General features: G+C 34.1%; 1 protein-coding gene across 1 annotated transcript in view; it reads right to left on the bottom strand.

The window, feature by feature from the left end:
• The window catches only part of LOC121376018 (receptor-type tyrosine-protein phosphatase kappa-like), a 61,793-nt gene that overhangs the window by 2,518 nt on the left and 43,753 nt on the right, over positions 1-15,522 (bottom strand). The window contains exons 9-25 of the mRNA XM_041503779.1: positions 14,840-14,942; positions 14,100-14,218; positions 13,505-13,686; positions 12,419-12,506; positions 12,153-12,229; positions 11,256-11,292; positions 10,409-10,506; positions 9,752-9,871; positions 9,065-9,213; positions 8,210-8,345; positions 6,212-6,361; positions 5,340-5,439; positions 4,182-4,255; positions 3,384-3,518; positions 2,566-2,700; positions 1,574-1,725; positions 341-476 (exon numbers count right to left, since the gene is read on the bottom strand). Of these exons, the coding sequence (XP_041359713.1) occupies positions 341-476; positions 1,574-1,725; positions 2,566-2,700; positions 3,384-3,518; positions 4,182-4,255; positions 5,340-5,439; positions 6,212-6,361; positions 8,210-8,345; positions 9,065-9,213; positions 9,752-9,871; positions 10,409-10,506; positions 11,256-11,292; positions 12,153-12,229; positions 12,419-12,506; positions 13,505-13,686; positions 14,100-14,218; positions 14,840-14,942 (1,991 nt within the window). The remainder of the gene's footprint in view (positions 1-340; positions 477-1,573; positions 1,726-2,565; positions 2,701-3,383; positions 3,519-4,181; positions 4,256-5,339; positions 5,440-6,211; positions 6,362-8,209; positions 8,346-9,064; positions 9,214-9,751; positions 9,872-10,408; positions 10,507-11,255; positions 11,293-12,152; positions 12,230-12,418; positions 12,507-13,504; positions 13,687-14,099; positions 14,219-14,839; positions 14,943-15,522) is intronic.

Below are 15,522 nucleotides of genomic sequence, written 5' to 3'. Positions count from 1 at the left end.
TAGATTTAACAAACATTCTATGGAATTAAATGTCTCGCCTTCCATAAACTTATTCAATATTATTGATAGTTGCATCCATAGATGTTTATATCGATGCATATTAAAAATATATATATAAATTAAACTTTCCAATTTTTTTTATTAAAACTTTAATTTACTAAATTTTTAAACTTTTTAAACATACATTGACATTAAACCAAGTTTTATTAATGTAGGACTTATTGAGTTATTGAGTTAAAAGCAAAGGCTGATGCTGTGGCCACCACCGTCTGAAAAGTAATACCTAATTATCTTCTTTTTACTTTAAATTGGGAGACAAAATTACAAAGTGTGTACTAACAAAGTTTTCTATGAACTGTGGCCGGTTCATCCTGATCTGTTTGATGGTCTGGTAGATGTCCACCTCCTGGTCCATAGTGAGACGCTCCAGCACCAGACTGATCGCCGCAAACAAACCACTCTTACTGGCACCATTCCTGAACAACAAACAAAACACACATTTAGCGTAATAACACATCTGTTAAATAAATAATATAATAATAAAATTAATAAAATAAAATAATAATAATAACAGGAAAATAAAAGATTAAAGAAGAAACCAAAAGAGGATGTTTGAGCATTTCAGTAAGACCAAAAGGAAGACACTTTGTTACCATTGGAACATAGGATACTGTTAAAGCAACCATTACCACAGAGGATACCTCTTATCACAAGAGTTTATAGTTTTTTTAGAAAATAGCTTAAAGGCATACTGTCACAGACCACTGACCGTTTAAATGGCCTAACAAAGTATTATTTAAACAAATATATATTTGATTTGTCCCTAAATGTACTTTATTCAACCATCTATGTAACCTCCATACTCCTCTTACTAATGATATTTTGTACAAATAATTGAATTATGGCAATGGTCCATAATTCAAAAGCTAATACTGCCAAGAGGGTTGACATGGATTTTACTCCATCATGGTTCAGTTATGGTGATGCAATAGCTAGATTTGGTTTCCAAACATCAATGTAATTATCATTTATTGTAAATTTTTTAGAGAAATGAGGTCCTTAAATCTGTGACAGTATGCCTTTAACCATCATGAATTCCAACCATACAGCCAATGGTTTAACCATCATGGATCTAACAGTTTCATTTCATTTATACTAACTTATGGGAACACAACCCAGCTATCTGGACTGAGTGTCCAGGACAGTGGGTTAGTGGTTAGTTGTTAGCAGTTGGTGAAAGAGAAGTTGGTGTAGTGGCCTTAAACTTGCTCTGGGTGGGAGCTGGTACCGAGAGCAAACCCAGTACATACCAGTCTTAAGTCTGATGGCTTAACCAATACACCACCGAGGTCGGTGAATCAAAGACAGGGTAGGATACAATGTCAATGTGCCTATATCAAATTAAGGTTCATGCACATATCTCTCCCAGGCACAATCTCCGACTTTACCAGTGACTGAGTGGGTGACTGAAAGGGGGAGGGGTGGAGGAAGTTGGAAATGGGCAGAATTCGGAATAGCAATTAGTAAAAAAGTCTTAAGAATTATTGTTCTTCTATATAATGCATTTACTCACATGCAGTGAATGGAGATTGGTCCCTTTCCATTCTGTTTGAGCCAATCGGAGACAAGTTTCTGCAGCCTCAAGAGAGCAGTCACAGAGTTGGGGATTGTCTGGTAGTCTGGCCACGACTTGAACTGAAACTGTTTGACTGCTCGCTCTTCACCCTGCAGTAACACAGCATGTCATTAAACAATAACAAACTAAAGATCTAGGAATACTGGTGGAAAAATCCATTCTTGTTCAGCAATAAACAAGAAGTTAGATAATTATGGATTCAATTCTGTAGTGAACTATGATCAATGTTTGTTCCACCATTCTAATCCACTGCACAAATCCTGAGCATGCCATTACGAGATGATATTTAATGCAGTTAATTAAAAAATAATAGAAGTAAAACAAATAACTGCATATATATCAAATATTTTTTACACATATGTTCCCAAGAAACTAGTAATCTAATACTGGTTATTCTTAATACTGACATTACCGGCCTCGGTGGCGTCGTGGCAGGCCATCGGTCTATAGGCTGGTAGGTACTGGGTTCGGATCCCAGTCGAGGCATGGCATTTTTAATCCAGAGACCGACTCCAAACCCTGAGTGAGTGCTCCGCAAGGCTCAATGGGTAGGTGTAAACCACTTACACCGACCAGTGATCCATAACTGGTTCAACAAAGGCCATGGTTTGTGCTATCCTGCCTGTGGGAAGCGCAAATAAAAGATCCCTTGCTGCTAATCGGAAGAGTAGCCCATGTAGTGGCGACAGCGGGTTTCCTCTCAAAATCTGTGTGGTCCTTAACCATATGTTTGACGCCATATAACCGTAAATAAAATGTGTTGAGTGCGTCGTTAAATAAAACATTTCTTCTTCTTAATACTGACATCAGGTTCAGAAAAACAGAACTGAATGCAAAAATGTAGACCTAATTGCAAAATTATCACAGCACTAGAAAAATAAAACCTATCTTCAAACTAGTTTACAGATGACACAAAACCCAGCAGTTACCTTGATTGTGTGGCTCAGTTTGAAGACGCGGATCGTGACGTCGACATCGGCCTCTGACGAGGACAGCAACTCCACACTGAGTGGACCGTACTCTTCAGTGTACCCATATTCTTCAGGCCAGTACAAGGCACACGACTGAAACACAAAAATAGAAACCAGATTTATGTCTTTCCGTAGCTGAAAATAACCATTAAAAAGAAGAATCTGGGCACAGTAATACACAAGATGTTCGCCAACTGTACAAATTGGGCATTTTTAAATAAAAAAGAGAACATTTTAGTATTTTCCTGTCGGCTCAACAGCAGCCTTCCCATAACACCATCAATCCTATGACCCCATGACACTTCAGGCAAATCTTCTACAACATGCTACATCCCTCCCAAGATAAAAGGATTGGAAGTGCATTAAGTCTGGTCTCCTTCCAGTAGTCAGTAAACTATGCAGTAAAACGTTTGAGACTTTACAAGTGATCTTGACAGAATAAATGGAATACCTTTCCAAAATCACTATACAGAATATTTAAATGCTTATCTAGAGGATTAAAAGTTCCCTAATGCTTTTGCCACACTCACATCTCCAAGCCGATCTCTAACCCATCATCTCCTCCTGCCTCTTACATAATGAGTCTTTCATTTCATAACCTTTCAATCATCCCCTTCCTCAAATACCATTTTAATATTCTTGTGCACACCTCAGTATAAATATGCTATTAATCTAGATATTGTATAACTAAGGACTACCCTATTCTGTGTACTTCAGTATTAAAAATACATACTGTTACAGTGAAACATTTATGTAAATAATTGATAAATTCCTACCTTATCATTGCGATCAAATTCGTTGAGCATAACCACAGTGTCCGATGTATAGTCGTACAACATGCGCCAGAAGTCAGCCACTGTGCCGGGCAGTGGCATCTGCGTTACAATGAAACGGTCCTTTTGTGTGTAGCCCTACAAACAATAAGACATAAAGACTGTCTGATATACAATACATTAATACACACACTATATAATGTATACACATCCCATTTACTATAAATGATAGTACATGTAAGTAGTTAAGTGGCACAATTCTCACTACATTATTATTATATTCACTTACAACACATGCTACAATTGTTATTAGGAAACACAGAACTGTTCAAATAATTTTTTAGCTAATAGCCTTCATAACATAAAGATACTAGTATGTACAACCGAAATTGTTACTTATGGAGATTTGACTACAGGGAGTTGCTAAAGGGAGTTAAAAATTAATCCTTGAACAAATCTCAGTGGAGTTGCTAAGGGGAGTTAAAAATTAATCCTTGAACAAATCTCAGTAGAGTCATGGGGAGCAAGAGTGATAGCTTCCCTGTGATGTCTGGAATTAAATAATTTTCAACTAAAAATAGTTTCACAAGGATGTAAAAATTTGCCTTACCAATATGTGATATATTTCAAATGTTTCATGTCATCAAAAAGTTAATTCAAGTTTTAACCCCCATCAAATGCAAACTACTAAGAGTCCTAATAACTCTAATAGGCTTTTCATCATACAAATAAAATAAAAGATAAATAATAATATCAGTGTTACATTCATGGTGCTCTTAACATGACCTGAGGAATACTTACAGGTAAAAACACAGCATTTATGTAGTCTGTACAACCCTGTACAGGTGTGTACAGGAAAGGCCGACAGCGGTTAGCTAGAACAAAACAACACAGTAAGCCACAAGTCACACAAACAATGTTAGTGCATCTGGTTAACAATGGAGAGAAGGACAAGAAGAAAGGAAGGAAGAAACAGTTGTTCAATGATTCACACACCCCACCACCCCCTCCCCATACACCTTGTTTAATCAGGAGATGTGTTTAGTTTATCACCAAGGTTATATGTGGACATTGGGAATTCCCACAGGTCCATCAAGAAGAACTGAACAATACATGTAGATGTCAAATACACAATAAACAATCACCTAATTTAATAACAAAATATGAACTTATTTTAACTCACAAATATTCTTACATTATTTATTTTGTTAACAAAAATGGATAGAGGAAAGTACATATCCTTTTCCACACAAACATGTGTTTTCATTTTAAAAAGTATTTAACCTGAACAAATATTTTTAAACATTTCAATTAAAACTACATTTCACTCCATTTTGAAATATCTTTACCTACAGGTTTTCTTCTACTATGCAAAGAATGAAAAGTATTGAAGCTACATATCAATCTAATTAAAATTAGCTCCACTATTACACGTGGATCTAACACCAGCCAGTTGGAGTTCATGTCCACCAATCAAAACTTTACTTGCAGAATCCTGACAGTGATTTAAAAATAATTTGAAAAAATTCCGAATTATCCTGAGGGTATACGACATGTTTCGTGTGAATTACGAATGCCTTAAAACATGTTTTATTTTATAAAATAAATAATTTGTAATGTAAAACTGAAGACTGATTTAGTTTGGGTTTTTTATAAATAAATAAATATTTTTTAATATAAAACTGAAGACTGATAACCCACCCCATATGTATTGGTATGGTTCGCTGTACTAAAATAGACTCGCCCAATATTTTTAGAATTTGTATGCTCCCAAATAACATTATAAAAGGCGAAGTGTGATTGATCAATATTTAAATTATTATTTACAGACGAAATGTTACCTGGACATTGGGGACTTCGCAGTGTTGTTAGTTTTATTAACCATTTATGTCAGTATAGCCACAAATAATGTTCAACTATTGGGGAGATTAGTTAAAAATGAGAAATTTGAAAACCTACCTGGCAGGATGTTCTGGAATCTGTTTTTGCCATTGTTCTCAGGTGCACATGCAGCAGTACATTCATCCCGATCAATGTTTGGAGACAGGAGTTGTAGAACCTGTAAGATAAAAATAACTAAATACTTAACCTAGTAACCGAACTTCCATAAAAGAGATTTGAACTAGCAATCTTCTAAGCTACAGTCCACTATTATTATACCTCTTCATAATTCCTTGCAGATCATTACATCAACACTACCTTAATTACAAAATGTATTTTTCATACAAAAGGACTTAATTCATCAACTGCCATATCATGAAAATAACAATGGTATATGAATGTTTGGCTTTCCAAAATCTAACTAGAATGGGAAAGCCATGAGAGCTTGTAGGCCTTGTACTGGACGGTGAAGACATAAATCAAACCACAAAGATGTTTAGTTTTTAAAGTGGGTAAGAATCATTAGACTCAACTAACCTGACACTCCCAATAACATTTGATAGCTTTCCAAAGTTTCAAACTACCTTGACCTGTGGTCACATTTGCATGACTGGAACAAGACAACTTTGAAAGACTCACCATATCAAGTATGAATAAGATCCACTAAAGGATGCAAGAGAGAAAAGTAATTAACAAAATATTAATCAAACATTCACCAAGTTCTAAATAACCTTCAACTTACCAAAGGTCACATTCACAAAGCTGTGGAAGGTGGGTTACAAACACTTGGTGAACACCCATACAAAATATAAAAGCCATCAATCACAAAAATTTTAACGAAGTATTATTTTTTTTAAACTTGATCTTGCCCTTACAAAGGTGTCACTATTAACAAGCCTTTGCAACCCCCATTGTACAAAAAGACAACCTCCCAAAGGTTGTAACATTACCTCGTACTGTTTTTCTAATGGAGTCGTTTCTCCTTCTTTGTTTGTCTGTGACATGTTCTGGTAAACGTTTCTAAAAGCAGATTTCGGTATGGTCGTTTCACCCGACTTGATGGATTCAAGAACAGCCTCATACACAAAGGCATACTGCTCCTGTTAAAACAATGTCAAATCAGATTAGTTCAGTCTACAGATTGTTTGAAAATAAAACAGAAATCAGACTTTGAAAGTATAAATCCCCCTCCCCACAAATACAACCAAAAAAATGTTATGTAAGTAAAAGAAATAAGCACTATGTAGTAAATAACATAAGAAAATACGACATTTTATTTAATACTTTATGTTTTGGCTAACATACTGATCCCTATGTGACTAGATTTAACATGACATATTTTTGTCTGTCTTTACACTAATGTTGTTATTTTTGTTACCATATTCTACATAAAATCTCCTACCACAAACATTCCCAATACCGCCATTAACACTAATGCCAAAATCTTAGCATTTTGGCTCAAAAAGTACCCAAATAAAAGAGTGGTAACATATTTCACTAGTGTCAGGTGAATTCATTTATACATAAAGGAGAAATTATCTATAGAATTAAAGGGACATTCCTGAGTTTGCTGCAATTTTTACAATGTTATCAACTAACAGAGACTTTTTAACGATTGTAATTACATATCATATATATTTTTCTGCATACAATATTAGTGGCTGTATATTAAACGTGTTTCTGATCGTTCAAATATTTGTACTAGGTTAAATTTCATTTTATTTCTTAAAATACATTTTTTTCGAATGTACGAAATTATTTGAAGACAAAATCCAGTTTGGGCTTCTTACAAATATTAAGATGACCAGAAACACATTGAATATACAGACACTGATACTCTAAACAAGAAAATATATTTAATATGTAAGTTTAATCGTAGAAATATTTTATCAGTCGGAAACATCTTACAATGCAGCAAACTCAGGATTGTCCTTTTAATAGAAGGCTGAAAACTCTACAACATAGTGAAATTAGAAAATAAACATACTTTGATAAAAAAAAAGTTAACACCACTAAATGATATATAAAAACTGATGCAATTAAAATGACATAATTAAATAAGAGGTAGGTAATTTAAATCGGTGGCCAATCAGAATTGAGTATTTTCCAAATTATGATAGAACAGGGTTTTTCCAAAAAACAATTCAGATTAACTCCAGTTTGTTTTGTGAAAAATATTTTATGCAAATAAAAACTAAAATAAGATAAAAAGCTAAAAACCCCACATCTTTGCAGTGTGTGCTTACCACCATGATATATAAATGGATGGAAGAAATGTTTTATTTAACAATGTACTTAGATTTTTTTTAATTTCAGTTTTATGGCGATGGACATATGATTAAAGGCATACTGTCACAGATTTAAGGACCTTATTTCTCTAAAAATTTATAATAAATAAAAATTACATTAATTGTTGGAAACCAAATCTAGCTATCGCATCACCGTAACTGAACCATGATGGAGTGAAATCCATGTCATCCCTCTCAGCAATTTTAGTTTTTGAATTATGGACCATTGCCATAATTCAATTATTTTTACAAAATATCATTAGTAAATGGAGTATGGAGTATGAAGATGGTTGAATAAAGTACATTTAGGGACAAATCAAATTATATTTGTTCAGGTAATACTTTGTTAGACCATTAAATAGGCCAGTGGTCTGTGACAATATGCCTTTAAGGGCCACAGAGATAATAAGATAGTAAGTCTGCTGCTGTTAAGCCATGGGCTATTCTTTTCGATTATAGCAGCAAGGAATCTTTTATATGCACTATCCCTCAGACAGGATAGTACATAATATCGCTTTTGTTTCACCAGTTGTGGAGCACTGGCTAGAATGGGTCCACCAACAGGGACCGTGCATCAAGCAAGTGCTTGGCCACTGGTCTACTTCCCTCCCCACTGTTTAAATGGAGTCAGTGATGCATAAATTACAACAGTGCACTTACCCAGGTCTGAATCATGTTCACTCTGTTAGTTCTCATGAGCTGAGCAATGCCCAGCACATCTATCTGGTTTTCATTAGCAGCCTGCTCCAGAAGATAGTCCAGAGCTATGAATGTTCCTGTCCGACCAATACCAGCACTGAAATTACCAAATTGAATGTAGTACAAATTTAGACTTTTACCCTGTACTGGGCATTTAGTAACTCACAATTATATTATTATTAGTCATAAAAAAATCAAGTTCATCTCTCATGAAATAACTTTCATTTACTAATTTAAAAAGGTAACAATTATTTGACTTATAACATACACAAAATACTACATGAGAAGCTATTAAATATCATTTATCTTATGTAGAACTGTTTCAAAACATATCTGATTGGCAAAAGTAAATTGGATACCTTTTTAAATGATGACAGTCAGAAGTCTAGTATTCTATATCTTACATATAACTAAAACAGGTTTAGACAAAATTTAAATATCCAACTATAATTAATTTATGGTGCATTTGTGCACAGTTAATTTGTATGTCAGAGAGCAATCAGTTTTGGTAGTGTTCATTTCACAGGATAGTATGGCTTTGGTGTCCGGGTCATCTTTGTGCAGTAGCCAATCAGATGTGGGATACTGCTGTATGATGGAAGAAAAATAATATCGAGTAGTTATTTTGTTATCCTGTGTATTTAGACAAAACAGTATAAAATAGAACATCTGGCCATAACTAACAACAATGAGAGAAAAACTTTGAGGTAGTGAAAAAGATATGACCTGTTGCTGACTGCCGCAGTAAAACTCCTGATCTATGTTTTAAGGAACATTAAGAAACAGAACACAGAAGAAGACAAAACGTTGGCTTACCTGCAGTGAGACAAGACCGGAGCAGTGCTGTCTGGGCTGTAGGTGTGTATCTTACGGCGGAAGGCCAGCAGGGTGGTTGGGAACGTCGGAGCGCCATGGTCCGACCACGTGGTAAAGTGAAACTGTTTAACAATCCGGCTCACTGAATCCTGTAACACATGAACAACATCAGCATTTAACAAATCTCATTCTTAAAAACAGTGAGAATGTGTTTCATACAACATTAACATACAACATGGTGTGTGGGGGGAAGGGGGGCAGCGGAGTCAACTGCACCTCAAGTGCTGGAGCAAATTTTCGCATTCGGATAAAATCGATGGAGACGTTCAGGCAAAACGAGCTGGCCTGAAACCTTTTCACCATATATTTTCATCAATCTGCTCATAATATGACTTGTAGAAATGTGTAGCGATTCAACTGGAACCCTATATACTATATAGCTATTTGGTAGTAATTCAAATAGGAATAATCGTTCTTATTCAAACCAGTCATTTTTGTTTTATTTGACAAAATTATTGGTTGGATTCTAGTGATGGGGTGATTAATTATGAAATCTGTAACAGACTGTCATGGGTAATGTTATCTGTAATAATTCTTAGTCCAGGTGATGAAATACATGTGAAATTTGCTGGAGTTTGCATACAACTGATATGCAAATATCTATCAAAGATTCAAAATAGAAAATACCTTAGATATTTCAAAGGTTCGTATGATGTAATCCGTGTACTTGGCTTCATTCACATTTCGTACTGTGACCTCGCCGTACTTGATCGATCCCTCACTCGGCCAGTACTGCTCACACTTTTTCTGTAATGACACAAAAACAATTAAAATTATTTCAACTTTAACAAGCATTCTAAGAGTACTGCTAAAGCAAAATACGTTCTCATTGAGATTTTCTGATCTCCTAAATTGTGAAAAATGTGTAAATCGTCATGAAAGTTAAACATGATCTGTAACAGTACATGATAAAGCTATATACAAACTTTCATCTTAATATCTCAAGGCATCATGAAAACAATATCCAAAACACTATAAGTGGAACAGATCAACTGCCAGGACGGTTGGATTGGTAAGAGACTGATAACAAAATTATGATTTATAAGAGGTTTTGTAATATATCAGTTATCCAACTATTGCAGTAATAGCTTCTGGATAAAACAGTTTTATTTGCCGTAAACAAGAAATTAATGAAGGAAAGCATAACCAATATGATTTTTGTGGAAGATTTTCAAAATGTAATTAAAATTTTAGATAAAAAAGATGTTTCTGAATTATGTCACACATTTAAAAACACATTTCATTATCAATGAATAATAAACTATTGATAGTAATTTCTCTCACCTTACAAGCTTCCACCAAATTGGTAAGCATTACAATTTTGGAAACTCTTTGTTGCCAGACCATCCGCCAAAAGTCACGGATCATTGCTTTATTTGGACCTAAATAGGAAATAAAAAACACATCATTACTCATCTTGTTTATTAAACATTAAAATTCACTGGTGAGTATATTAAAACTTGAGTATTAAAATTAATTAGCATTTCGTTCAACAGGACCTAATCTTGACAGAGAAATGAGTATTTGTTTTTGCCTAAAGTTTTCTTAAGTCACCAAATTATTAGCAGTAGTTGAAGTCACAGTAATATTTTGAACCAAATCTGATTTTAAAAACAAAAATACGAAAGACCCCGACTTGTTTTGTGTCATAGCTCACCTGGCACCTTGTTGTCGTATGTCGGACAGTGATTTTACTTTGGCCCCAGACTGTATATCGATACGTTGCACCATTTGATGTGACCAGCCAAGCATTGTTAATCCTCAGCCACATTCATTTCAGTAATATCAGAAAATACTAATTAATACTTTTTTTAACAGTTTTGTTTAAATTTTATTACCGAAAGTACCAGAAGTAGTATTTTATATTGGAATATTATGATTAGAACTAAATGTAAAATTCAGATTTTTTCCAGTTCAACATGAAAACTAGTGAAACGTTATGAAATGTTCACTTCGCCTATTTTTATCAAACTTCTCCCCTTCTTCTGGAAAGGGAGAAGTCACTTCTACTTTTTCTATTCTAGATTAGGGCTTGCAACAAATTATTTATATCTGTTGCATTCTCCATACAACTAATCTTTGGACGAATTTTATAAATTGTTATAAAGTAAAAACAACCAAATATCAATACCTTGAGAAGCTATGTAAGACTTTTTCTTACTGTATCCCTGGAAAATAAAAAACATTATTATACTGTAGATCTATTTTAATTTTTTGAAAGAGAATAAAAACCAAAAAACAGTTCTTATAAAAAAGAAAATAATACCCACATTACCAACTTATGACTACTGAGAAAATAATAATAAAAATCCAAAATATGAAATTTTTTCTGTAAAATGAATGACCGTAAACTAATTTTATTTGAGAACTGATGATACAACTATCAGCCATTTTTGAATTCAGCATTATGTAGAAACAACTTAGCAGTCTTGTCAGTGTGTTAATTCAAACTTGCACAGATACCGATTCCAAACCCTGAGTGAGTGCTCCGCAAGGCTCAATGGGTAGGTGTAAACCACTTACACCGACCAGTGATCCATAACTGGTTCAACAAAGGCCATGGTTTGTGTTATCCTGCCTGTGGGAAGCGCAAATAAAAGATCCCTTGCTGCTAATCGGAAGAGTAGCCCATGTAGTGGTGACAGCGGGTTTCCTCTCAAAATCTGTGTGGTTCTTAACCATATGTCTGATGCCATATAACCGTAAATAAAATGTGTTGAGTGCGTCATTAAATAAAACATTTCTTTCTTTCAAACTTGCTATATACAGCAGCAGTAACAATTTTCTCTAAAAAAAAACACCTAAAAATTTACTATTTTTTGTTTATGACCATACATAATACATATTATAATATAAAATTTTTACATAAATATGAAACATAATCAATTACTTATAAAATAAAAAAGTTTAAAATTATGAAATGAACCCCAGAAAGACTATCCTGCACATTATCTGTGAACCAAATTGAATATGCTAAAAAGGTGCTGCACACTTTAGTTCATAAGTGCCAGTCTTCTATAAAACTCACATCCATGAAATTTGCGTTGACATAGTCGGAAAATGGTTCATTAGATATTGGCTCCAGTGTAACTCGAGAATGATCATCTGAAAAACAAAAATCACTGAATTAATAAACTCAAATAGAACACATTAGAGAAACAAAGGTACAGCTTTATCATACACAAATTAGAAAGAAAAAAGCACTGAGAATGCTTCAAGTTAAACAAAAGAAGAAACATAATGATGTTAAAATGATAAAATATTTTTTAATTCATTGTTGTTACTAATACTCACAAGCAACAATGTTTCCATATCGGTTTTTAGCTTTATTATCTGGTCTCCTAGCAACTTCACAAAGAGCCAATAAACCCATTGGCAGTTCCTGAAACAAAAAATGGAAAGATCCTTACATATTGATCACATAATGTAATACTGGATAAAAAGTTAATTTTGTTGTAAAGATATTGAAAATGGTTTTCTTTCTCTCTCAACTAAAACATTTTAGAATCATGATAGATCCTACATCCACTTCCAATCACAAGAAAGTACCAAAGAGCTACATTCCATCCTCATAACGACACACTCAACACATTTTTATTTTACGGTTATATGGCGTCAGACATATTGTTAAGTACAACACAGAGATTGAGACAGAAAACCTGCTGTCGCCACTTTGTGGGCTACTCTTTTCGATTAGCAGCAAGGGATCTTTTATAAGCACCATCCCACAGACAGAATAACACATACCACGGCCTTTGATATACCAGTCGTAGTGCACTGGCTTGAACGAGAAATAGCCCAGTGGGCCCACTGACAGGGATCGATCCCAGACCGACTATGCATCGAGCGAGCGCTGTACCACTGAGCTACATCCCGTCCCCCCAACTATTGATTGATGCAGTACAGAAACACGAAAAAATGTCTACTAACGTGAATAGATCCTGTAGTCAATGATATCAAAGGCAAAGTTTTTAATCCAATAACAAACATTTTAACCGGAACAGTAGTCTTTAGGTTCAGATAATGGGTAAAAATAAATAAAATGAAAAAACAAACTAATAAAGTATATATAATTTTTTGGGGGGTGTTTTGGAAAATAGGCCCCACTCCCCCCCAAAAATAAAATAAAAATAGGTAGGGTAAGTTGTTATTAAAAAATGTTTTTTTTTTTTTTTTAATTTTTTATATTATATTAATGTATATTATTACATTCATGGGTCCACATAAAATGTAATGTATATACTCTTTTTATGAATAAAAAAAAAAAATACCCCCTAAAAATTAATCCATCCAAAAAAAGATTGGCCCTTTTTTCTAGGTAGGGTCAGAAATTCTATATTTTTTCAGCTTTAAGATAATTTGAGAAGACAACAAACGCACATCAAATTCAGTCTTGAACCCAGCCATGCTGTTCTCTCTGTATTTGAGAATGACATCATACAGGTCGGACAGTGGGATGGGGTTGGTTTGTTTCTTGCTGTTGATGTTTACGTAGATGGGCTCATTCACCTCCTCATTTATAGTGTTATCTTCAGTCTCAGATGTCAACACTGTCGAATTTTCTGAAAAATTAAACAGAAAAATAAGCAAAGCTAGGAATGTTCTATTTTATCAAATAAGCTAGAAATCTGTACGAAACATACAGAAAGGGATAGCCAACTATTAACACTGTATATCCCCTTCCCTATATGAACATAGAAGTGACTCATGTTCTTTTATTCATGCATATGAAATGTTTGGCTTAACTGTAACTCACAATTTCACAAATTTTATTTCAAGCCAAACAATACCACAATTTATTTATTTGTATCACAGCTTAGCTTTAAAGTATCGTTATTTCATGTCTAACATATTATTATTTTGACACTTGATGAAAATACCACAACATATTATGCAATTTCCCACATAAACGACAGCACATATCACACTTTAGTATTTAGTATTTGATTTAGTATTCGCCTGCTACTACACTGACCGATTCTGGAGTCTCCAAGCAGCTGAATACTTTCATTGTGTTCTGTGGGATGTCCCACTGGCTCCTCTGTCACATAATGACGGGTCATACTCATCGTGTTTTTGTGTCGACGGCGTCTTCTGAAATAATTTAATATTTATTATGCCATAAATGAAAACACTTGACAACTATGAACAATAGCAAATAAACTGAGTAAGGATGGATCAGAAAACAAACAATTAATGATACAATGAATGACTGAAAAAGAAAGGGAAAAAAAAGGTGAAAGGAAAAATAGGAATAAGAATAATTAGTGAAGGAAAGAAATAAGGAAGAGAGTCTGGAAGAGGGAGGGAGGAAGGAAGGAAGGAAGGAAGGAAGGAAGGAAGGAAGGAAGGAAGGAAGGAAGGAAGGAAGGAAGGAAGGAAGGAAGCATGGCTCACACTGGATTCAATTTTGTTTTGCCAATTTTTAACTTGTGGTTGGAAGAGGAATGAAGGAAAAGGAAAGAAGGAAGCATATCTCTCACTGGATTTAATATTTTTTTTTTTTTTTTTTTTTAAGACGTAGAATTTTTTTCTTAAAGCATTAAAAATTGGCTAATTTAAATAAAATTTTATTAACCAAATCCTATATGTTCTAGCCCCTTTGGCTAATTTGACTGTGGACAGGGTGAACCCTAAAAAAAGGAACGTAAGGATTGAGAGAAAATAATAATTATAGGAAGAATAGAAGCCTGAAATATTACGAAAGTATCTCACATGAAAATAACGAGCAGGAAGATGATGAGAAAGACGAGGATGAAGGCGAGGACTCCCCCGATGATCCCGCCAGTTTCCGACGCCATTGTACTCATTTCAATCTCTGAAAACACAACAAAACAGGTTTATCTATTGTTTAAAATCACAAATCTTTCACAGGTAAGTACATGTAAAAGGTAAATTTAGAGTGTGGAACATTGCAACCACTGCAATGAAGAAAAAAATATGGCAAAAAACATGCGGTAGACAAAAAATCAAATATACTCCACAGCAAAATAAAAGCTGTGGAAAAAAAAACCTCCACGGTATTGCCGATTGCCATAAACAATTGCAGGGGTTGCATTGTAATACGTTGTAATGGTTAAATAATTAAAACACAACCGTAACCTCTGACAAGTGATGTTACTTTATCCATATAATGTTTTTAAAATGTGCTTGATCTAGCACTTATAATTTATAAGAAACAAAAATGTAACATTGGCCGATACACAAAACATTTTTGATGCATCAGTTAAAACACAACCTCGTAAATGCAAAACAGTTAAAACACAACTTCAACCTCTAACTAATTATGTGACTTCATCCATGCTTAAAACATTATTGCTCGAACACTTTTAATTTATGAGAAATAAGAATGTATCACAGACCTGAATACAAAAGCTAAGCACTATCAATCTCTCACT

This window comes from Gigantopelta aegis, chromosome 6, assembly GCF_016097555.1.
Source record: "Gigantopelta aegis isolate Gae_Host chromosome 6, Gae_host_genome, whole genome shotgun sequence".
Classification (NCBI taxonomy): Eukaryota; Metazoa; Mollusca; class Gastropoda; order Neomphalida; family Peltospiridae; genus Gigantopelta; species Gigantopelta aegis.
Note: the sequence above shows the minus strand (reverse complement) of the source record. Positions and strands in the feature narration are given on the sequence as shown.